A 23,600-nucleotide genomic window follows, 5' to 3' on the forward strand; every position below is an offset into this window, starting at 1 on the left:
TTAAACCCTGATCTCCCATGTCCTACTCTGACATACAACAAACAACAACAACAACAACAACAACAACAACAACAACAGAGCACTTTTGTCTTTCAGAGATAAAGCTAAGTCTCTTATGCACTGGCATAGTGTAGTGGCTAAGGAATTGAGCTATGTGCTTATGTATTCATAAAAAGGCTCTTAGAGCAGCTTACAAATGCCAATGGTTGTTTGTTACAATCTAAAAGATACAATAAAAAAAGAAAGAAAGGGGATTCAGAGGGAAGGGAAAAAACACTTTTTGTTCAGGCAAGCCTATCCAGATATATAGAATGCTGATGTGTGTTTTAATCTCTTTCTAGTGTTCTGTTGAATTTTATTATCTTTCAAATAATAGCATTGTAGAGTTGGATGTAACTGCTAACACTCCCCCCCCCCAAATGCAGGAATCACACCTAAAGAATCCCTGACAGATGGCTATCCAAATGTTTCCACCTACTTATATTTATTGATCAGTTTAGTATTTGTTGCAAACCGCATGGAGGAGGGTTGGTTACAATCAAGATGTATATAAATTCTGCTAAATAAATAAAATAAATGGGCAATGCCAGGACTGAACCCGCAGACCCTTCTGCATGAAAAAAACAACGGGGTTGCCCTGCCGCTTCTCTAATCCAAAGCTCTGATCTGGGCTAGTAGCAGCAGCAAAGGCCCCGATTCTGCCAGGGACCTGATGGAGAAGCAAGTCAAAGGCGAGCAAAGCCCTTGGTAGCTGCAGGGGAGAGGATAACCCAGAGGCAAAATTGGAGTTGCAATGCGTTTCCTTGTTGTTGCTGCTGCCCTTGCTGTTGTTTTGCTGCTGTTGTTATGCCCTACCTTTCCCCCAGACCACGCACTCAATACAAAACACAGTTTAAAATATCGATAAAAACATAATAGCGCTATTAAGTTTCTTCCACCCACCCCACCCATCGAACGCCTGGAAACCGCCCCTCTCTGGCTCCCGCCTCCTCCCGGTGGCTGCGGGAAGCACTCTGCAAACGCTCAGAGGACTCCATGATGACGTCCCACTGCACTGAAAGTCAGGCAGAATCCCGAAGAAGCCGGCCACGCAGGGAGCCGGCCCACAAGGCCAGGAGGGCCGGCTGCCAGCCACCCTCCTCCCTCCGGGGTCCTTATCCAGCCCCATCTCCCCTCCCTGCTCGGCTAAGCGGGCACTGCGGCCTGGCTCACCGGGCAGCGCCGGGCTCCTACCTGCTGCTCCCAATTTCAGCACCACGGACAGCTCCGCGCCGGCTCGGCCTCGGCTGGGCGGATTGGTCGGCTGGGCTAAACCACTTCGCCGCCAAGGGAGGGGGAGGAGGAGCCGCTCTCGGGAGGCAGCAAGCGGGAGGGTGGGCATCCGCGTTTCCTTCCACCCCTCCGCCGGCAGTGGGACATCCCGGCCCTGCGGGGTCCGGGCTGGGGTTGGAAAGGGCCGTCCGAGGGCATCAGAGGAGCTAGTAGGCGAGGTTGGCAGCCCTTTCCCCACCCTACATCGAAACCTCCCTCCCTTGTTAGCATTCGTACGTTCTTCAAGCGGCTTCACGTGTCTCAGAGTTCCCAGCAACCACGATAGCATCTTTAGACTCTACCTTAGGGCAAAGCAATGGTGAAGACTAACTGTTCTTCATGGTTTCGTGTGTAAATTGCCTTGAGGCGGTGGCTTAATAAATTAATTGCAATAAGAATAATAAATTCCTGCTCTTGCTGTGATAATGATCACCACGTTTAGATTTATGCAAGAAAGAGACCTGATGAGGGTACCTTTTGTTTTAATACTGGGCAGCCTTCAACTCTGTTTTACTCAGAGTACACCTGCTGAAATTAATGAGCCTAACTTAGTCACGTTCATTAATTTCAATGCACCTACTCTGAGTGCAACTTAGTTGAATAGCACCCGCTGAATCTAGCAGTTCAGGGCGGAAGCCACAACTACATAAAAACTCAGAGAGGTTCAGCTGGGGCCTTCATTATACACCTTTAGGCACCAGGCAAAAACATTCCTCTTTAATCAGGCTTTTGGCTGATGGACATCCAACACCCTTTTAAAATGTGTTGGGGATTGGGGGCAGGGGAGAAATTATTGGGTTGTTTTTCTATGTATTATATGTTTTTACATTGTGATTTTATCTTGTGAACTGCCTGAGACCTGTGGGTATAGGGCAGTATACAAATTTAATTAATTAAGCGTCCAACGTTCATTGCATACTTGACTTACATGCATGCTTGACTTATGTCCCCCTGCAAAAAACCTGGCCAAATGTCTTATTTACAAAGCAAACCAGAAAGGACATGCACTTTCATCTGATATGATAATAACTAGCGGGACTTAACAATAAGCACAAAGCTTTGAAGTGCAAGTCTAGCAGTTTACCTTTCTCACTGCCTCCACTGCAGAGGATAGCACATTTCGCTGCCGTGAAACCCTTGAAGGAGAAAAGCCATTTGAGTAGGCCGGCAGGGCTGGTGCAGGGGACCCCATGCCCATTACTGATGCCAAGGAAGGGTCCCCTGATCCCTGGCTGTGAGAGCCCAGGGATGCCTTGAAATTCTTCAGGGCGATCTGCCTCTGTAGACGCAGCACCTCCTTCTGCGACTCTCGGAGCAGGTGGCGGAAGTCCAGGAGGGGGAGGGAAGGAGAAGAAGCTTCCTAGGAAGACACAAACCATCACCATCACCTTTAGGGTTGCTTCCAGATTTGAAGAAATATCAGCTGGTTAATCAGTTCCTCAATGAGCATGAGAATATATTAAGAGATTGCTACATCAGGCCAATGGCCCATCTAGTCCGGCATCCTGTTCTCACAATGGCCAACCAGGTGCCCATTGTGGGAAACCAGCAAGCAGGATCCAAACACAAGAGCAACTCTCCTCTCCTGTGGTTTCCAGCAACTGGTAATCGGTGGAGGCAGAGCATTGATATTGGAGCTAATAGCCATCAAAGACTCTCTCCTCCATGAATGTGTCTAATCCTCTTTCAAAGGTGTCTAGGTCATTGGCCATCCCTGCCTCCTGTGGGAGGGAGTTCCATAGTTTAACCATACACTGCATGAAGAAGTACTTTATCAGCCCTGAATCTTCCCACGTCCAACTTCATTGGGTGCCCATGAATTCTAGTGTTACAAGGGAGGAAGAAAACCTTTTCTCAATCCACTTCCTCCACGCTATGCATAATTTTAAAAAGCTTCTACGTCACCTTGTGTCTAAACTAAAAAGTCCCAAATGCTGCAACTTTTCTTCATAGGGGAGTCACTCCATCCCCTCGGTCATTCGGGTGGCCCTTTTCTGAACCTTTTCCAATATCCTTTTCGAGGTGGGGCGACCAGAACTGCACACAGTACGATAAGCATCCCTCTCCACATTAAAGGACTGTAAAGGCAGCGCTTGCTGCCTGCTGTTCAGTGCTTTGTATAAAAACAATTTCATACAGAATTAACGCTTTTTAAAGGAATTAAGTCAAGTTTGGGGAAGGGGTAGGGTATCTTTTTTTGTATGCAGAAAGCCCAATCCTGGCAACATCTCTCTACAAAGGGCTGCAAAGTCCCCTGGTCTGAAACCGCAGAAAGCCTGCTTTCTGTCAGTGTACAGGCCAGGGATAAAGACCCAATTTTGGCCCAACTTTCTGGTGGCCTTGTGGCAGACGCAAAAGTTTGCAAAGCCACGAATGGGAATTTTACCTCCAAGCACCAGGATGGTTTTCGCACACACTAACGCCCCCCTCTCCAAACCCAAGATATCTAGGCATGGAACCTTCACCTTTCCCGACGTGATTTTGGCCTGCAGGTCTTGGCATTCCTGCTGCAGGGCGTTGATCTGCTTGTCCTTTGCCAGCAGCACACTGGCTTGCTCGCGCAGGTCCATAGCCCGCTGGCGGGCCAGTGCTTTCTTGCAGAGTCCCGCACAGGAGCCCTTCACCGCAACCGGGGTGTTGACCTGCAGCAGAAAGAGAACAAGTCAGTTGAGCAGACTACCTGGGAAGGTGGCAGGTTCTCCTTTGTTTGAGGCTTTCAAGCAGGGTTTGGAGTCTGTTGGGGATTCTTTAGCTGCAATGCAGGGGGTTGGGCTAGATGGCCCCTGGGGTACCTTCCCACTTTGCCATGCTATCATTCTAGATACATAATCGTAAAAGAAGTTGGAGTTCTTATTGCCAAATACACTGTAATGAATCCAAATAAGAACTCTGGCCAAAAGTTTTAACCAAAAAACATACGTTTACTCGTAAGTAATTCCAAATGTAATATCAATTCTGTAAAGAATTACAGTCTTAAACATAAAATAGTTTCAAATGGAAATTTTATTTGAAGTCTTCTAGATACAGATGTCAAGGCTTCTCAAATACGTGTCAGATGCAAGCCAGGGAGACCAGGACAGGGCCCTGTTTCGGCATGGATGCCTTCTTCAGCTGGCAATATCAAATAATATTAAATAGCACAGAGTACATCACGTTTCAGAATTTAACATTTTACAAAATCATTATTAAACAACACAAAACGAGTTGTATCAAAGTTTTAAACTTCTTTACAGAATTGATATTACATTTGGAATTATGAGTAAACGTATGTTTTTTGGTTAAAACTTTTGGCCAGAGTTCTTATTTGGATTCATCATTCTAGATACAGGCACAAGAGGCTGCCTCTTACTAAACCAAGTCTCTGGTCCGCCCACCTCAATGTTTTCTTCACCAGTGGTGGGGAATGTCTGCCACAAGGCACCTTCTCCCGCACTTACTACTTTGAGGTTGGCTTCCTGGAGCTTCCGTGCCCTTTCCTCCAGGCGCTTAGCGATGACAGCCAGCTCAGCATTTTTCCTCTTCAGGTGCCTCACTTTCTCCTGAGTCTCTGGGAAGCAGCTCTTGTGCTGAGAGGGGGGAAGTGGAAAGGGGTGGGAAGAAAGAAAGAAAGAAAGAAAGAAAGAAAGAAAGAAAGAAAGAAAGAAAGAAAGAAAGAAAGAGGTTTGAGTCCTCTGCAGCAATTGCTGGGCCTGGCCCTGCCATGAGGCAGAGGTGACAGACCCTTAGCCTGTTTAGCTCACTGACCCTGGCTGGCAGCCACTCTCCAGGGTTTCAGACATCCCCAGCCCCTGCAAAGCAGATGCTCTACCACTGAGCTAAGATTCCAGTCCTCATGGTTCAAGGAAGCTGCCTTAAAGTGAGTCAGGTGACAGGTCATTGTCTGACCCAGTACTGTCTACACTGACAGGCAGCAGCTCCCAGCTGAGTGAGCCTAAGGAGCATAGATGGTGTTTCCTTTTAGCCCTGGTCCTGCCCACCATGGACTTAAGCCCATCTGTCTGTGGACCCTGACAGATTACATATTACCACCCAACTGGAAGAAAGCTTGCTATAAAGTGGGGCGGAAGTATTTTAAGTCAGATAATGGGGAAGATCTGGACTGTGGGATGCCTGCCAGCCAGGAGGAAGTTCTCCTAAAGATGCCTGGTGGCTCCCAGATGTTTAGGACAAGAGATCCCATCATTCTCAGCATCACATGGCCATGCTAGCTTAGGCTGATGGGAGCTGTAGTCCAACAACCTCTGGAAGGCACTGGGTTGGGGAAGACTGGTGTTGCCTGATCTCGTTGGAAGGTTTCCCGTGCCCAAGCTCCTCCTCACCAGCAGGCTGTTCTCCTTCTTCAGGGTGGCACAGCGGGACTGCAGCTCCTCCAGCGCTGTAAGTAGGACTTGGTTCTGCCGCAGGAGACAACGGTAACTCACACCGTACTGGAAAGTGAGAGAGAGTGTGTGGCAGACACGTTTTTAAAAAGATCTCTTGAATGTACTTTTGCTCCAGTCTTTTAGCCACACCCCCTCTTTTAGCCACAACCACATCTTTAGCCACACCCTAATTCATTTTGCCATACCCCTTTCTCTAACCACACCCCTTTTCTTCAGCCACACCCCTCTTCCTTTGGCCACACCCATTTCACACTGAGACAGGGAACCTTTTTACCCTGGACTTTGACACCTGACAATGATATACATATTTTAGAACCTGCCTTATTCTTGTGACTGTAATATGTCTTAAAATGTTTTTAGTGTTGTCTTTTAGAATTGCTGGGACCTTTTGCTGAAGGGCATTTAATAAATCAAAGGAACAACACCCAGTAACCGTCCTGTTGTCAAACGTCAGGTTGACGCAGAATTTATTTTTTCAGTTTTTCAGTTTATTGTTTATTTAACAAAATGCATTTACTGTTTCCTTGAACAAAAGACCTCTAAACAGTTTACACAAAAAAATCCCTGTCTTTATTTTTTTTTCTTGTTACAAAATTGTATGTGCATAAATAATAAAACAGCTGTTGCCTGTCTAAACTTGAGGTTCCACCCAGATCTTGTTAGCACGGCAGGTTTATTAAACAGGCTACTGAATGATCTTCAATTCAAGCACCTAACAGTTGGTAATCCAAGGGAAGAAAAGCAGGTCAGAATCTGGGCAGTGGCTGAGAGAACAGCACAGAATTAATCCACCCTGATGGAATGCAAGACAGACATATATGAATTCCAATATGGCACCTGGCTCCAAGCTGATGCGTTCCAGACGTGTTGGACTACAACTCCCATCATCCTTGACTTGCACCAAGTCAGATCATTAATCTACCTAATCCAGTTTTGTCTACACTGACTAGCAGTGGCTCTCCAGAGTTTCAGACAGGGGACATCCCCAGCCCTATGTGAAGATGTCATTGAGGTCTGAACTTGGGACCTTCTGCATATGAAGCAGATGTTCTGCCGCTGAGTGACAGGTATTCCCCCACAACGACCGGGGCTGATGGGAATTGAAGTCCACAACCTCTGGAGGATCATGGTGGGGAGGCTGCTGTAAGATTCTGCTTACTGTTGTAATCCGCTGGCAAATTGAAAAAAAAAGATAAGAAAACCCCTTGTAGAGAAGACTGAAAGGAGTTGTTAGAGCCATCTTCAAATATCTGAGGGGCCATCACAGAGAAGACAGAGCAAGCTTGCTTTCTGCTGCTCCAGAGTGGAGGACCCAAACCGATGGATTCCAGTTGCAAACAAGAGATTATGACTCAACATCGGGAAGACGTTTCTGATGGTAAGAGCTGTTCGACCGTGGAGCAAACTCCCTCACTAGGTGGTGGACTCTCCTTCATTGGAAGTTCTTAAGCAGACGTTGGATGGCCATCTGGCAGGGATCCTTGGGCTTCAATTCCTGCTGCGTTGCAAGGGGTTGGACTAGTTGACCCTTGGGGGTCCCTTCCAGTTCTAAGATTCTATTACCTTTATTAAACAAATAACCCAGCAGCAGCCTCAAATAATGGAAAATAATGTGCCACTCCAGGAAAGGCTGCCCTAACAGCTTCTGCCATTTGCACCTTCTCTCTTGCACTTAGCTGCCTCTTTGAATTCTTTTTAAGCTGGTGAGAGACGATCTTCCTGTGAAATGACCGAGTGCTTTCAAAAGCATCTCCGGCGCTCAAGGTCGAACCTCACCGAATGAAAACTAATTGGCGCAGGCTCCTGTGACAGGACGGACGGACCATTTGATTCCGGGAAGCGGTGACACCAGAAGGCATCCCGAGGATAATGACTCGAAGCGACAGACGCAGACTACAAATCTGGCGCAAACGTTTAACGAGGAGGGCAAGGTAACCTTTGAAAGTGGAGCAGGGCCTCCGTGGAAATGCAGCGGGTCTATCTGGGTTGCACAAGGCAGAAGAGAGCTCAAGCGGCTCATCCTTGCCCTCAGATCCTCAACTACGAAGGGAGAAACTGAGGGAGAGGGGGAAAGTTTGAGTTAGTTCACATTTAAGGGCGGACCTACCTAATTCACCCATATGTAGAGTGAGAAACATCCGTTCTTCAAAATTTGCACTTGTCTGCATTTTGCAACGCAGCTCTCCAGCCAAGAAATGTGTCCCAAAATGCATTTATTTATGCACGTTGGGGCAAGATGGGGAGTTGTTTTCTCCTCACAGAGCTACAATTCCTAGCAACCTTTCAAAACTCAAGTTCCTGGGATTCTTTGGAGGAAAGTAATGTGTATGGTGTGGATGTGATCTCTTTCCAAGCCACATAAGCCCATGATTCCCAAAGTGGGTGGTACCACTCCCGGAGGAGGGGGGGTTACCTAGGGGGCTAAACCTGGGACCTTCTGCATACAAGGCAGATGCTCTACCCATTGAGCCATGTGCCCCCTTCCTCTGAAACCAATGTAAGATGCTAGTTCTCAAATGTCCTGTGGAAAAGACTGAAATAAATAGGAGCTCCTTGTGCAAAATCAGACCATTGATCCAGCTAGGTCAGGATCGCCTACACTGGCTGCCAGCACCTCTCTCCAGGGTTTTACGTAAGGGACATTCCCAGTCCTAATTGGAGCTGTTGGGACCTGAACCTGGGACCTTCTGCATGCAAAGCAGGTGCTGTACCCACTGAGCTACACCCCCTTCCTACTCCTATGGCGATGTTAGACAGGATCCGCCCCCCCCCCAATATTCTTGGCTGATGGAGAACAGGTGTTTGAGTGTTGCAAATCTGAAAAAAAACAACTCGTTTTAGTTTTCTTTATCCCATATGGTCCAGCTAGATCAGATCAAGGGGGATACATCTAACTCAACATCCAGCTTCCCAAGGCAGGCAGATGCCTCTGGGTAGACCACATGCAATGCAAAAGGCCAGCAGCCTTCTCCTGCTGCTATTCCTCCACAATTACTATTGAGGGATAGACTGCCTCAGAAGCTGCTTCCATACAGCCATCACTTGCCTCATCTCCTTTCGGATATTGCCACATCTTGTAGCAAGGAGTTCCACATTGATCAAACCACAAAAAATGGTCATATCAGCACGGCAGCTGTCATGATAGCAGTCGGGATACCATCTGCGGAGTGGCTAGGTAGGTATCAGGGGTGAGGAACATCTGTGGCCCTCCAGATGTTGCTGGACTATAATTCCCAACATCTGTGAAAATTGGGGCATACTGCCTGGGGGCCGATGGAAAGTGTTATATCCAAAACACCAGGAGAAGGGCAGCAGGATTGGAGATGGCTGGTAGATAAACACACATCAAGAACATATGTATGTATTTATGTATTTATTTATTTATGTATTTATTTATTTGATAGAAATTTATATGCCACTGGATTGTAAAAGAGAAACAAACAAATTAAAGGATAAAATTATCAATAGAAAAAAAAATAACAACAATAATCTAAAATTTTCAAAAAGCACCAGCTTTCTAAATATCTGGGTAGGAGGCATCTCTAAACAAGATTTTTTTATCTTTTTTTTACCAGGCGCCAAAAAATAGTACAGTGAAGATATCTGTCTGATATCAATAAGCAGGGAGTTCCAAAGTGTAGGTGCTGCCACACTAAAAGTTGTGTCTTTGGTGTCTCCGTTTGCATCATACAGCACCTTGAGATGATGGTGTAGAAGGCAATTAATAAATCAGTGATAATAATATCTCCTTGATATAACCGAAGGCACAGGCAAAACAGCTTTGACTCGGGTCTCCTTGATTGAGCATCGTCAGACAAATAAGTAGGCTCAGTAGCCACAACCAGAAAGGCAGTTCTGAGAGTTTTAATGTTCAAGGGAGACACACAAACACAACTGCTTGTTCCCACCATTTCCCTAGAAAATGAGGTCAAATCACCTCTCCTCCCTTCTTTCCCTCAGATTTGCAGCACCCAGAAGCACTGAAATGTACACCGCTTTAAGGCTTACCTTCTCTGCAAGCATATCTTAAGAGAAGCTCCAACACACACACACCCTTACCTCCCGGCTCCTATCATCAACCCAGCCTGTATTATATAAGCTGAAGAAATGCAGAAATCTGAAACAGTGGCAGACCCCCCACATTCCCGAGAGAGAGAGAGAGAGAGAGAGAGAGAGCTTTATGCCAGAAATTTCACAGTATTGAAAGTGGCATCCTATAGAGTTTAACCACCCTAATAACATCACACCATGATGAGTAAAATTAACCATGAATAAATGATAAAAAAGGATGACCAGCGTGGCCCTCAGTAGAAGGCATCTTCCCATTTAAAGTCTTTTCTCCAGAACCAGGACAACTGGAATCTTATTTAGTTCTCAGCTCACTGGCGGAGCAGCTGCTTTGCATGCAGAAGACCTCAGCTTCCATCCCCAGCATCTCCAGGTAAGGCTGGGGGTGACCCCTTCCTGAAATTCTGGAGAGCTGCTGCCAGTCAGTGTAGACAGTACTGAACTAGATGAGCCAAGCACCTGGCAGCTTCCTATGTCATACCCTCCAACATTTCTCTGATGAAAATAGAGATGTCCCATTCCATAATGATAATTTTACTGTTTATACCCCACACATCTTACAGGGTTGCCCCAGCCACTCTGGGCAGCTTCCAACATATACAAATACATAAAAAAAAAACATTAAGCAAGCATTTAAAAACTGCCTTCAGGTGGCTCAGATGTTGGATATCTCCATACCCTCCAACATTTCTCTGATGAAAATAGGGACGTCCCATGGGAAAGTGGGACATTCTGGGATCAGATCAGAAACCGGGATGGCTTCTGTAAATCCGGGACTGTCCCTGGAAAATAGGGACACTTGGAGGGTCTGCTATGTGCCTTTGACCAGTTTGGCCCCATTCAAGCAACCCCTGGGATATGGAAGAGTGAAAGAACTTCCTCCAAAATGAGACTTGGCGGCAGTCCAGAGAGGGAATGGCTGACCGCTGCTCCTAAGACCAGAGGTCCTCAAAACCTGTGGCAAGGTTACCCCCCTACCTGGACCTTCTAGAAGACCAGTTTTTCAGCAATAAAAATATTCGTTTTTTTCCCCTGGATTTGTATGGAGGTGGGGGTGAAGACTTAAACATAATCAGAATAGGATGTCTGGGGAGGTGGGGTGCTCTTCCCATACAGCTGATAGGCTTCCTTGCAAGATCACCCCATTCTAAGGTGAGGGAGAAGCCTCTGTTCTGGAAAGAGCAACGCAGGCCCTGCCTCCTTTGCTGTGACGCAGGGATGCAGCGGGAAAGAACCGGCCCAATTTCTCCCCAAAAAACAGGACCTGGTGGAGCGGAGATTTTTGCCAGCCAGCAGGGTGAAAGAACAGGCTGTCATCTCCTTGCCTCTCCAGGGTGGGGAATGGCAGCTTAGCTGTATAGCCTTGCAGAACTGCAACAGCCACGGAAGGAGCTCAGCCTGAGGTAGGAAGCTTCTTGGTCCTGTCCGAACTCCCCATTGCAAAGGGTCAAAGTGAACGATGAAAAGGGCATTAAGAAGAAGAAGAAGAGCCAAGGGCCGATTGAATCCAGCACCCTGTTCTCACAGCAGCGAACAGCAGCGAACCAGGCGCATCTTCTGGGAAACCAGCAAGCAGGATCCGAGCACAAGAGCCCTCTCCCCTCCTGTGTTTTCCAGCAACTGGTATTCAGAAGCATTACTGCCTCCGACTGTGGAGGCAGAGAAGAGCCATCATGCCTAGTAGCCACAGTCACCCTTTCCTCATTTTGGACAGCTTTGAAACCATTCCTTAGTTGTGATTCCTGCTTTGCAGGGGGTTGGACTAGATGGGCATTTGGGTCCCTTCCAACTCTATACATGTAATGCTAGGAATCAAATTCATGATCGAAGTGTACTCCTTCCACTGTCAGAAGCAACAGCAGCCGCAGCAACAACAACAACTTCTTAAATTTATACACCACCTTTTCTTTCAAGGAGCTCGAGGTTTCGGACATGGCTCTTCCGCTCCTCCTTTTACCCTCACAACAACCCTGTGAGGTGGGTTAGGCTGAGAGATGCTGATTAGCCCAGGCAAGGGTCATACAGTGAGCTTCCTGGCCGAATGACATATTGAACCCTTGCCTCTCCCGGGATTTCAAAGTGGGGGGGGGGGTTGCTGCTGCCCTCAGTTTTCCGCTTGGGGGCTCTGGGAGAAGAAGCCTCTGGTTGGCCACTGTGAGGACAGGGTGCCAGACTAGATGAGGCCCCATGGGGCCTGATCCAGCAGCCATGATCTTAATTTATTTCAGAGAAGAGCCCAACCTTAAAGTGGATCCCTTCATTTATTCTGAAGCTGTAGCTCAGTGTTAGAGCACCTCCTCTGCATACAGAATGTCTCAGATTCAAACCTTGGCTCCTGGTCTTTTTTTTTTAATGGGGGGGGGGAGTTTCCAGGGAAGACCCTTCTCTGCCCTAAAGACCCCAGAGTGTTGCTGCCCCTCATAAACAACTTGGGGTTCTCTCTAATGCTGAAAGGGCAGGACAACGGTTTTGACAAGGGATCTCTAGGCCCCAATCCCTCCCTAACAATCTAGCAGGATAGTGGCAACCGCAAACAAAAACTTCAGGCAACAACCAAAAGGAAGTGTTGTATAATGGTTAAGGGTATGCGGAACATCAGACATTGCCTTATAGTTAGTCCATCTAGCTCAGTATTGTCAACACTGACTTGCAGTGGCTCTCCAGGGTTGCAAGCAGGGGGCGTATCTAGAAATACAACAGATTGAAACTGGGGCCTTCTGCATGTCTAGCAGATGTTCTGCCACTGAGCTGTGGCCCATCCTCAGCCAGGTCCATCTAGCTCAGCACTGCCAACACTGACCGGCGGCAGCTCTCCAGGGTTTCAGCCAGGGGATATTTCCAGCCCTATCTGGAGATACCAACTGGGGATTGAACCTGGGACCTTCTGCATGCAAGGCAGATGATCTGCCACTGAGCTACACATCCAGAGCTGCAAAGGGACCCTGTTTGGCACCTCAACTTGACTAGCTGGCCTTAAACCAGCTGATGTCCTCTGAAGACTCTGTGCCCCAAGTTCCATTAGCAGATACCGGTAGTAAGATAACTTCAGAAGGTGGCAGACTCTCCTTCACTGGAGGTTACCTAGCAGAGGTTGGACAATCATCTGTCAAGGATTCTTTAACTGTGATTCTGGCTTTGCAAGGGGTTGGTATCCCATCCAGCTCTACAATTCTACGACTCTTAAGATCATCAGCTGCCTTCTATCAAAGACAGGTTGTTGAGATAATGGAGGACAAACATGCGAGAGGTAAACTTGCAAAGATGTCCGTAGAAGCTGCCATCCTCACCCCCCCTCCAAAAAAAATACTAGTCCATAAGTTCATTTATAGAAACATGAATCATTTCAATGTCAACAACTGGGGGCCCCAGGAACATTATAGCCTTATGCACAAACCCTGGATATTTGCTCGCCCAAAACCAGTTATTACTAGGCTCGTATGGGTGGTTATTCACAAACCTGTTTGGACACTTAGCAGGACTGGGATACTCAACATGGTGCCATCTGGAAGCTATGAGCCCATCCTACCATCACATCTGACCATTGGCCCTGCTGGCTGGGGCTGACGACGATACCTAGCTATGATAAGCACCCAGGTGAAAGGTCTGTCCATTGCAGCACTCTCTTCTCACAGTAGCCACAAAGATGCCTATTCTGGAAAGCCCACAAGTAGGAGATGTGGGGCCGAGCCCATAAATGGGTGATGGCCACAATGGCCATGCTCTGCCTCCAGTCAGAGGCAGCAATGCTTCTGAAAACCAGTTGCTGGAAACCGCAGGAGGGGAGAGGGCTCAGGTCCTGCTTGCAGGTTTCCTATTTGGGCCTCTGTGAGAACAGGGTGCTGGACTAGATGGTACACTGGCCTGATCCAGAAGTCCCTTCTTAGGTTCCTATTTGGCTGTCAGCAACTGGGATTCACAGGTATACTGCCTCTGGAGATGGGTGTTCCACTGAGGCAGCATGGCTTTCAGATTTCTCCTTTGCTTCCACGGAAGGGAAGGGAGCCCAGAACCACAGAGCCCTCAAGCGAGAGCTCCTTCCTGCTTGGCTGTGAACCCCAATTGGGAAGTGGGGGGGGGCGTCTGCGTTTTCAACAGGATTTTAAAAACCGTCAGTGTCTCTGCAGCTCAGCTACAATGTGGGAAAAACATGGTTCCTCCTTCATGGCCGTGAAGAAGGAGACTTTACTGCATCCCTCGTTCGACAGCTACAGGTTTGTGGGGAGAAATATATTATGATGGGGAATCTATAGATCTATCTAGGTGATCCCTAAATTAAATGCAAGCCATTAATTTCATTTTTTAAATAATAATAATAATAATAATAATAATAATAATAATAATAATAATAATAATATGGGTGATCTCTGAGTTAAATGCATGCCAGTAATTTCATTTTAAAAAAATATGGGTGATCTCCCGGTTAAATGCATGCCAATAAGTTCATTTAAAAATGGCATGATTTAAATTTTGCAGCCTGGTCAGGAAAATCAAGAGTCCATCAAGGGAGTGAATAAGGAAGAGACTGTCTGTGGAAACCAAGAAGCAAAGCTTCGTCACCAGCCAGATCCTTTAAGGAATTTCAGAAGGAAAATACAATAAAATAAAATAAAATAAAAATGCAACAGCCTCCTCTTCTTCCTCTTTGCCTCCCAGCACCTGGCATGAAGGTATACTGCCCTGGGATGGGGAGGAAAATCCTCCGTGAATTTGTCTAACCCTTGGGGGAGGGAATCTAAGCAAGCAACTACCAGCACATCTAACTATTCCAGTGCATTCCCAAGACTCAGCTAGATGTTATCACTCCATAGGCATGTCAAAGACCCAGTAACCTGTTTCCAATGCTGGACAGCCAGGTGCTTACGGAACGGGACCCTCCCCAGGTTTCTCACTGGCTTCAGGAACATGGAGATAGACTGCCTTGGAAGGAGGAGGCTCTTCCATGGATCCTCAAAGAATCACAACTAACGCTAGACCCTCCTTCCCAAATGCCGGGTGATCTTACCTGAGGTGGTGCGGGCACCTGGCAGTGCCCGAGCGCGGTGCTTTCTGGGGGGGGCTTGCTCCAAGGACCCCAAGCTTGGGACCTCCTCCTCCTCGTCTTCCTCCTGGAGGGCTGCCCGGACGCCTTCCCCCCTGCCAGCACCCCCGCTGCCCGGCATGGCTCCCTGCTGGCTCTCTGCAGAGGGCTCCTCCCGCCTCTTCATCCCTTTGGGTGGCGAGGAGACAGCGGCAGCACCCAAGGGACCAATCCGGGGGTGTCTGATGCTGCTGCCAGGATTGGACCAGGGGGCTCCACCAGCTGCTTGCTGGGGGGCATCACAGCTGAAAAGGCATCCCTGGGCGGCCCTTTCACTGCAGGGATGGCGAGAGAGGACTGGCCAGCCGGAGATGCTGGCGAGCGGCTCTTGCCTGGCGCTGGCTTAGCATAGGAGGAAGGCGGAGGAGGAGGGAGGAGGAAGGAGGAGGAGGAGGAGGAGGCTGGCGCCTCCCCGCCCCTCACCGCATACAAAAGGAGATGCGGGCAGCGAATCCGGCTGACTAGGGCGGGCGCTGCTGTCACCAGGCGGGGATGGAGGGGCGGCGGAGGTCCCCCCTCTCCAAAGAGGCAGCTGGGCCCGATCCTGGCTCAGAAGAAGGGCTGAGGGTGGGGAGGGAGCCGCCGCCCCCTCCCCTTCCCCGATTAATAATAATAATAATAATAGGAATTTTTGGTGGGGGGGGGGTGAAAGAGAGAGAGAGAGAGAGACTCTCGTCCGCCTTGGAGCTGCAGCGATGGAGCCAGCCCTCCAATAAGCAAAGCGCTCTCAGGCTGTTTCCATGGAAATGGTGCTTCGGTGACGGGGAGGGAGACAAGTGCGGTGGGTGCTGCCTGCCTATTGATTCGAGGTTAGGAATTGGGGGTGGGGTGGGGTGGCACAGACACCGCAGTGCAGCGCTGGCCCAAGAAATGGGCATCCGTGCCCTGCTCACTAAGGGACCACCTCTTCTTCCTCCTGGAGGCTTGGCTAGTTTACGCCCCCCTTCCCCTTGCAGAAAGCCTATAACCCCCCCACCCACCCCCCCCGGCTGCTGGGATGGGCAGTTTTGCAAGAGCCCCCCTCTTCTTCTTTTCCTCCTCCTCTTCGTCCATCACAATCCTTCCCCTCTCCTGCCACCGCCCGCAGCTTCCCCCCTCTCCGTTCTCTCCCTCACTCTTCTCTGGAGCACCTGACGTCCTCATTTCCCAGGGCCGGCCCTGCCATTAGCAAAGGTGTTGAAGGAGTTGAGGATGCTAAAGGCAGTTTGAAGGGCCAGCCTTTACTTCTGCTTGGGGAAGGGCTGCAGCTGAGTGGCAGAGCGCCTGCCTTGAGTGCAGAAGGTCCCAGATTTAATCCCGCGGAGCATCACCTCCGGGTATGGAGCCTGAAACCCTGGAGAGCTGCTGCCAGTCAGTGTAGACAACACTGAGCTAGATGGAGCCATGTTCTGAACGTAGCTCTGTGGCGGAGCACTTGCTTCACATGCAGAAGCTCCCAGGTTCATTCCCCAGAGAGAGCTGGGAATATCCCCTTGCTGAAACCTGGAGTGCCGCTGCTGCCTGCCAGTGTCAACATGAATGCTCTAGATGGATCAGTGGCCTGACTCGGGATGAGGAAGCTTCCTATATTCCTCTTTAGTCTTTACTCAGAGAATCTTCCTTTAATTTCAAAGGACTGCAGCCCAGGGGGCGGAGCTTATGCTTTGCATGCAGGTCCCAGGTTCAATCCCTGGTGGCATCTCCAGGGAGGGAGCCACGGCTGAAGCCCAGGAGTGCCACTGCCAGTCAGTGTCAACAACACTGAGCTTCAATGGGTTGGACTAGATGACCCTTGGTGTCCCTTCCAACTCTACGATCCTCTGCTTCGAAGAGGAAAAAAATAAGGCAGGAATGACACCTAGCTAGATGAACAAAGGGGTGTCCATGTTGTGGAGCAGTTGCAGTTCCAGCCAGTCAGATACACACACGCTGCTGTGGAGGGCGCCTGGGGGTACTCCTCTCAAGACAGACAGCTTTGCTGATCAGATCTGAAGCTTTAGTGGAAAGCACGGTAACCCTTTCCCCTCCCCCTCCATCCCCCTCCCCCTCACATATCATAATTTGTTAATATCTGGAAGCCACACACATCTCCATTTCCCTTTCATCTCAGCTGCAGCATGGAAGAGTAGGCACTCTGCACATGCCCCAGGGCACGTTCTGTTATTCAACTGCTGCTCCGACTTCTTTCGAGGCATAATTTGAGGCGTTGGGTTTTGATGTGTAAAGGTTCTGTTTGACATACCCAAGAGACTTTCCTGCATCCCATCATAATCTCCAAGATCCGCTCTCGACGACGCATCGGGTTCAGTCCCAATCACAGTACAAAGAGAGCTGTTTGTAGAATGCCACCCCACGCAAACACACCCCACCATCGCAGACTCGCAAAAACGTTCTGTGAGGCAGGCCTTAGGGTGGGTATGCTGCTGAAAAATTCCCAGAATCCTTTTGGGGACAGAAGCCATGACAGTTCAACCAGTCTCAGGCTGGATTAAAATGAGATGTATCCTAAGCAATGAAACTTTGCCTCACCAGCCATCCCTGCAGTCTGTATTTTGACTCTTCTTAAAGCCTTTTGCAGAATGGGAGGACTTTTAAAAAACATGCTTTTTTGTGCAGAGATGGATAAGTCATAGTACTGCTCTATTCTGCCTTGGTCAGATCCCCACCTGGAGTCATGCGTCCAGTTCTGGGCACCAGAGTTTAATAACTGGAACATGTGCGGAGGAGGGGTGACCAAGATGATCAAGGGTCTGAGAACCAAGCCTTATGAGGAACGGTTGAGGGAGTTGGGTATGGTTAGCCTGGAGAAGAGGAGACTGAGAGGAGATGTGATAGCCATCTTCAGATATCTCTAGGGCTGACACACAGAAGATGGAGAAAGCTTGTTTTCTGCTGCTGTAGAGAGTAAGACCCGGAGAAATGGATTAAAATGGCAAGAAAGGAGATTCTGTGTAAACATCAGGAAGGACTTTTGTTGGTGAGAGCTGTTTGACTGTGGAACGAACACCCTCCCCTTCGTTGGAGGTTTTCCAACAGAGCTTGGATGTCCATCTGTCAGGGATTCTTTCGCTGTGATTCCTGCACTGCAGGGGGTTGGACTAGATGGCCCTTGGGGAGACTCTATGAACTTTAGATTCCACCTCCCTCACATTTGAAGTCAAACCACTGGTGCATCTTGGCTGTAAACTGGCACATAGTAAGTGCACACGCAGGTACACTGAAGCGCCCGGCTTGCTGTCAGGAAGCAGCTGTGAGCCTCGAGGTAAGGGCACAGAGGGGTGTTCCTGGAGTGCCCCAATTTTACCTGGTGGAAATGACAGACTCTGCATCCTGTCCAACATTTCCCAGGTGAAATTAAGGGCAGCCAATTCTCTCCCCAAGGTGCTCTGGCTCTTGCAGTCCATTATTAAAAGATCACAAAAAGGGGGGGGGGGTGGAGAGAAAAACAACAACAGCACAGTGAATCTGTGAGCGAGTCCAAAACAAAGTATTCCCAGCACATGAAATGATAGGTGCTGGATTGTGCCTTATTGTTTCTGCTTTTTGTATTTTAATTTATCACCTGCCCACCACCCTAAGTTTCCAGGGTGGGCTACATCTATTTAAGATATAGCATTAAAAACAAATTTTAAGAAGCTTCTTAACCTCTCTCTTTTCCCTTCTCTCTCTCACACACACACACACACACACACACACTTTTCACTTTCTCTCTTTTAATTCCTTTTTATCCTTTCATCTTTCTGTCTGTCTTTCTGTCTTTTTCTCTTCTCTCTCATTTTTGCCTCTGGATTAATGTTTCAGTCTGGACCAAAATAATAATAATAATAATAATAATAATGGATGACAATAATCTTTGTATTTTTCTGTATAAACTCTAATGATATTTATTTTAAAAAAGCAATTTTTAACAACTTACAATTATAATAAAATGCAATCACAGAAAATAAACATCTAATAAAAACAACAATCACATATAATAAAAAGTAACCAGTTGTTAATATTTAGGCTTCCAAGTCTTTCTGCATTCAAAATCTTCAAGGCTATTAGAGATCATAGAATCATAGAGTTGGAAGAGACCACAAGGGCCATCCAGTCCAACCCCCTGCCAAGCAGGAAACACCATCAAAGCATTCCTGACAGATGGCTGTCAAACCTCCGCTTAAAGACCTCCAAAGAAGGAGACTCCACCACACTCCTTGGCAGCAAATTCCACTGTCGAACAGCTCTTACTGTCAGGTGTGATGTGACACACACAAACATCCCTCAGGAATTTAATTTCAAGAGTAGGGCTGGCTAACCTTCTTGGGACTGAGGGCCACATTCAGCCGTATCAACATTCTGAGGGCCACATGAGGGGGGGGGGTGCCCAGAAGCTAGAGACACCACACACTAATTTGTGCAGATCATAAGAAGTGGCCTTATACCAAGTCAGACCCATGTATCTTAGTACTGGCAGCAGCTCCTCAGGGTTTCAGATGAAGCATTTTTTTCTAGTGCTAAATTAACAATCAATGACTGTTTTAACAGAATAAAAAAAAAATTCCTTCCACTTAGCACCTTAGAGACTAACTTTGTTATTGGTATGAGCTTTCATGTGCATGCACAGTTCTTCAGATAGTTTTAACAGGAAACTCGTATTAAGCAGTAAACCCTGCACAAATTTGGAGTGGAGTCCCTAAGGTGGTGCCTTGTACGCCTCCTTCCGGCAACTCCTGCAGCCAAGCTGGTGCCAAACACCTTGCTCTGCTTTCCTTTGGGCCACATCAGTGAGGCTGAGAGTGGGGTCTTGCTGTCTGGGCAGTCCAGGAGCTCCATCTATGCTGCCCAGGCTTTGGTGCTGCCAACACAGCAGTTTGACTTCACCCCCAGAGACGCACTCCATTGTCTCTTAAAACAGATGGATGCCAGCAACAGCAACAACATATACCGTAGCACCAAGTATGAACTTAAGTCGGAATATAAAAGAGGGCCAAAATGTGCTGTTGATGTTCCAATTTAGAATAAGCTAGGGTCGATCCAGTGTTAGTCCTACGCAGTGTGGAACCATTGAAATCAATGGACATGCTTAATAGGTCGATCCATTTCAATGAGTTTACTCCGACTATGACCTAGTTTTTACAACCTACCTTACCTCACATTGATTTTTACATATTCTTAAAGCATTGTAAACCCATAGTTTAAGCTTGGCAAAAAGCCCATTTCTTTTACTATATTCTTCAATAGGTTGTTTGTTTATTTATTGCATTTCTATCCCAGCTTTTCCCTCCACTGGAGCTCCAGGTGCCGTACATCGTTCTCACCCTTGTTTTATCCCTACAACAACCCTGCAAGGCAGGCTAGGCTGAGAGGCAGCAACTGGCTTACAAGGCCAGTGAGCATCAAGGCTGAGTGAGGATTTGAACCCTGTTCTCCCAGGCCCTAGTCCAACACTCTTAACCACTACACCTTACTGTAAAGTTCCTATATGTTGGTTTTTATGACAATTTCATGTGATAAGGGAGAATAAATCTATTGTGCACCAAATCTAAGATGTGTCAAATAGGCCATCACAGAAAATCCCCATGATTTATCCAACATTTAACTTTGCATTTTTTTTACTTTGCATTCTCTAATTTCCTTGCATGATTCCTTGGCTGAATTGGTAGGGTCTTTTTGGGGGGTGTGGGGAGAAATTTGCTTAACCCTCTTTGTTAGAGATAGTCTCAGGGAAGCCATTTGGATTGAGAAGAACGAGAACAGCAAGAGGGAAAAGCTGGAACAAGACATCCCCAAAAGCAAAAAAAAATAAGGGCAGCAATTTAGCTGCTCTACCCTGCGCCCAGATTTCCTATAAATAGCATTGCCACGTGGTGGGTTTTTTACCCTGAAACTGTGCCTTTCACCAGCTGCCTGACACAGAAACTAAGCAGGTTACACTTTGTCAGTTGTGAAGATATGACCAATGGAAAAAAGACTCATCTGCTAAATTTTGGTGTGCCAGATCGCTGTTAAAAGATAGAAGAGCAGAATTATTATTATTTTTTAAGTTGGCAACATCTCCACTTTTAAAAAGAAACGAGATGGGGTCAAAAGCAGCCAAGAGGCCATCAGAACTCCGACCCTGCCAGTGTGGAGACTGATTGCAGTGGCATGAGAAACACTCTGCTCGTTCTCAGAAGCACTGACTGCATGCCTAAGCCCCAGGCAGCTGTGCAAGGCTGGATCTGTGAAGACAAGCAGGCGGGTGGAAGAAGCCTGCAGTTCAAACACTGCGGTAAAATAGGTCACTTGCTCCCTGCTATTCTGACATGCAGACGCATTAGATGATGTGCGTTTAAAACGTGCTCCTTCTCCCTTCCCTGAATCCTCTGGCCAAAGAGAGAGAGAGAGAGAGAAAAAGCCAGGATCGCTGCTGGCAAAAATAAAAAGGGAAGGTTTTGCAAAGAGAAGGTCTTGCATGAGGAAAGCAATAATATTATACAAACAAACAAACAAACGAACAAACAGCACACACAATTTTGAAAATGGTGCATCAGCCACAAAATGGAATTTAGCATTCGAAGGAGACCTGAGTGCAACACACCACTTCATGCTCCTTGGAGGAAATAGTGGGGTAAAAAAATCAATGAAGTAAAGCATGCAAGAGCTCTGCTGGATCAGGCCAGTAGCCCACCCAGTCCAACATTGTGTTCTCATAGTGGCTAACCAGATACATGAGGGAAACCAGCAAGCAGGATCCAAGCCCCAGAGCAGCTCTCTCCCATCCTGTGGTTCCCAGCAAGTGGTATTCAGAAGTGACCATGGAGGCAGAGCCTAGCCATCCTGGGTAGCAGCTGCAATACAAGCTCTATTTTAAATATAAGCTCTGTTTTTAAAAGGTAAAATGGAGAGAAAGGATAAAATGAATTACCAGGTTTGGATTCCAGGAAATCAGGGCAGATCCCCTGATAAAAGGGTCCCAGGGGGGCACCTGCCAAGCCCCCACTACATGACAGCGCCTTTTCACTTCAAGCCATCACCTGCAGGGTGAAGGGAATTAAGTTCTCGAAGAAAAGCAGAGAGTCAAATGGGAAGTGACGCAGTCAACCCTCAGAACCCGGCGTGAAAGCGCTGACATGACAGGCCCCTCGGGCCAGCCTCGTCAAGGAGGCAAGAGTTAAATGCGCATCTTAGCAGCCAAGGATGAGCCAGAGACAACCAAACCTCACACCCGCCTTTTGCAAAATTAAAAGCCAGCCACAACCTGGCACCAGAACACAGAGAGACAGCATGCAGTAATTAAGCTTGTCTGCTTCACCTCCAAGGGGGGGAAAAGAGGCCACAGGATGAAGAAGGGGAAAATGACAAAGGCTCATGAGCAAACGAGACACCCCAATGCCTTGCTCATGCGCATGATCACACAAGCCACAGATCCGGCATCTGAAGTGCTCGGTTTGCTGCCTTCAAAAGCATAAGAATGAGCAGACTTGGTATCCTGATGGTATTCGCCCTCCAGTTAATTGCACAATGCAGCATCTTGAAATATCAGCTTGCTGTTCCTCCTTTGCAAAAACAAGGCGCCAGTACTTATGGTAACAGCAGAACGCTCGAGTCCATTGCAGGCACTGTCCAAAAAAAATGATTAGCAAGGGGAGTGTTCCTGGGCAAACATTGACACAGGAAACCAAGAAATATCAAATTGCAACTACCGGGTCATGGAATATGTATCATTGATCTACTTTCCTCGCAAAACAAGTTGTACGTATTAGGTGCCTGAGATTTGGAAACTACAATAATTTGAAGAGAAAACATTTCTATATCACATATTACAAGACAATATTATATTATGATTAAGTTAATTACCTGCCCTTAACCATTAGGTCCCAGGGCATCTTACAATATGAAATTTAGGATTAAAAACAGTTGAAGATTTGCAAGAGCAGGGTGGGTCTTGAAACACACATCTCAGCTGTCAAAGGCTGGGGCAGAACGGTGACATTTGCCCAAAGCTGTATAGTGAAGGTACCAGACTCAGCTCTGCAGGGAGTTCCACAACTCAGGGGCCACCACAGAGAATGCCCCCTCCTGGGCCACCCTCTCCATCCTCTGAGTTAGGTGGGATGACCAAGAGGAAGTAGTGTACACACACAGAGAGAGAATTCATTATTGTCCTCCCAACAGTATCCCCTACTTTGGCCTTATGGGTTCTGGACGCCCGGAATGGATTAAGTTCGAGAACCAAGGTACCACTGTATATCCATTTCTCAATTCCTTTCCCCTTCTTCTCTTTTTAAACAGAAGTGGGCAATGCTGCTGGACTTCAACTCCCATCAGCCTCAGTCACTATGACCAATGGCCAGGCATGATGGAAGCTGGGGTTCAGCAACATCTGGGACCTCGCTGAATCACCAGGGTAGATTAATTGCCTGGACTGAGAGAGAATAGGGGCAAAGAAAGGCACCAGAGCTCATGAGGACCAATTTGAGGACACCAGTGGGGAAAAGGGTGCATGATCATAAGAGCCAGGGTTCAAGGTCCAAGTCCCACCTCCCCCCACCTTCCTCAATACCTCACAGATTGCCTGAACCCCTCATACCCCAGAGCTTGATCATTCAGATTATCTGCAGGAGCATCAATGCCTATTTCCTGAGTTGGTGAGGCTCATTTGACAGTAACAAGGAACTGAGCCTTTGGTGTCATTGGTCCAGTCCTGTGGAACACACTGTGAACAAAGGTCCAGCAGGTGCCTTCTGTGCAAACTTTTGAAACACTTGATGAAAACGTCTCTTTCCTCCAGGCATAAGCAGGCAATTAAGAATACACCT

General features: G+C 47.7%; 1 protein-coding gene across 1 annotated transcript; it reads right to left on the reverse strand.

The window, feature by feature from the left end:
- Positions 1 to 725: 725 nt before the first annotated feature.
- LOC117060352 (RIMS-binding protein 3A-like) lies at positions 726 to 16,145 on the reverse strand. Its single transcript, XM_033172569.1, has 8 exons — positions 16,063 to 16,145; positions 14,764 to 14,959; positions 5,631 to 5,738; positions 4,749 to 4,877; positions 3,777 to 3,953; positions 2,396 to 2,671; positions 1,234 to 1,426; positions 726 to 751 (listed from the first exon to the last, which is right to left on the reverse strand). Exons 1-8 carry the CDS (start codon positions 16,143 to 16,145, stop codon positions 726 to 728), a joined length of 1,188 nt encoding a protein of 395 aa, XP_033028460.1.
- Between the last annotated feature and the right edge of the window lie 7,455 nt (positions 16,146 to 23,600).

This window comes from Lacerta agilis, chromosome 15, assembly GCF_009819535.1.
Source record: "Lacerta agilis isolate rLacAgi1 chromosome 15, rLacAgi1.pri, whole genome shotgun sequence".
Lineage (NCBI taxonomy): Eukaryota > Metazoa > Chordata > Lepidosauria > Squamata > Lacertidae > Lacerta > Lacerta agilis.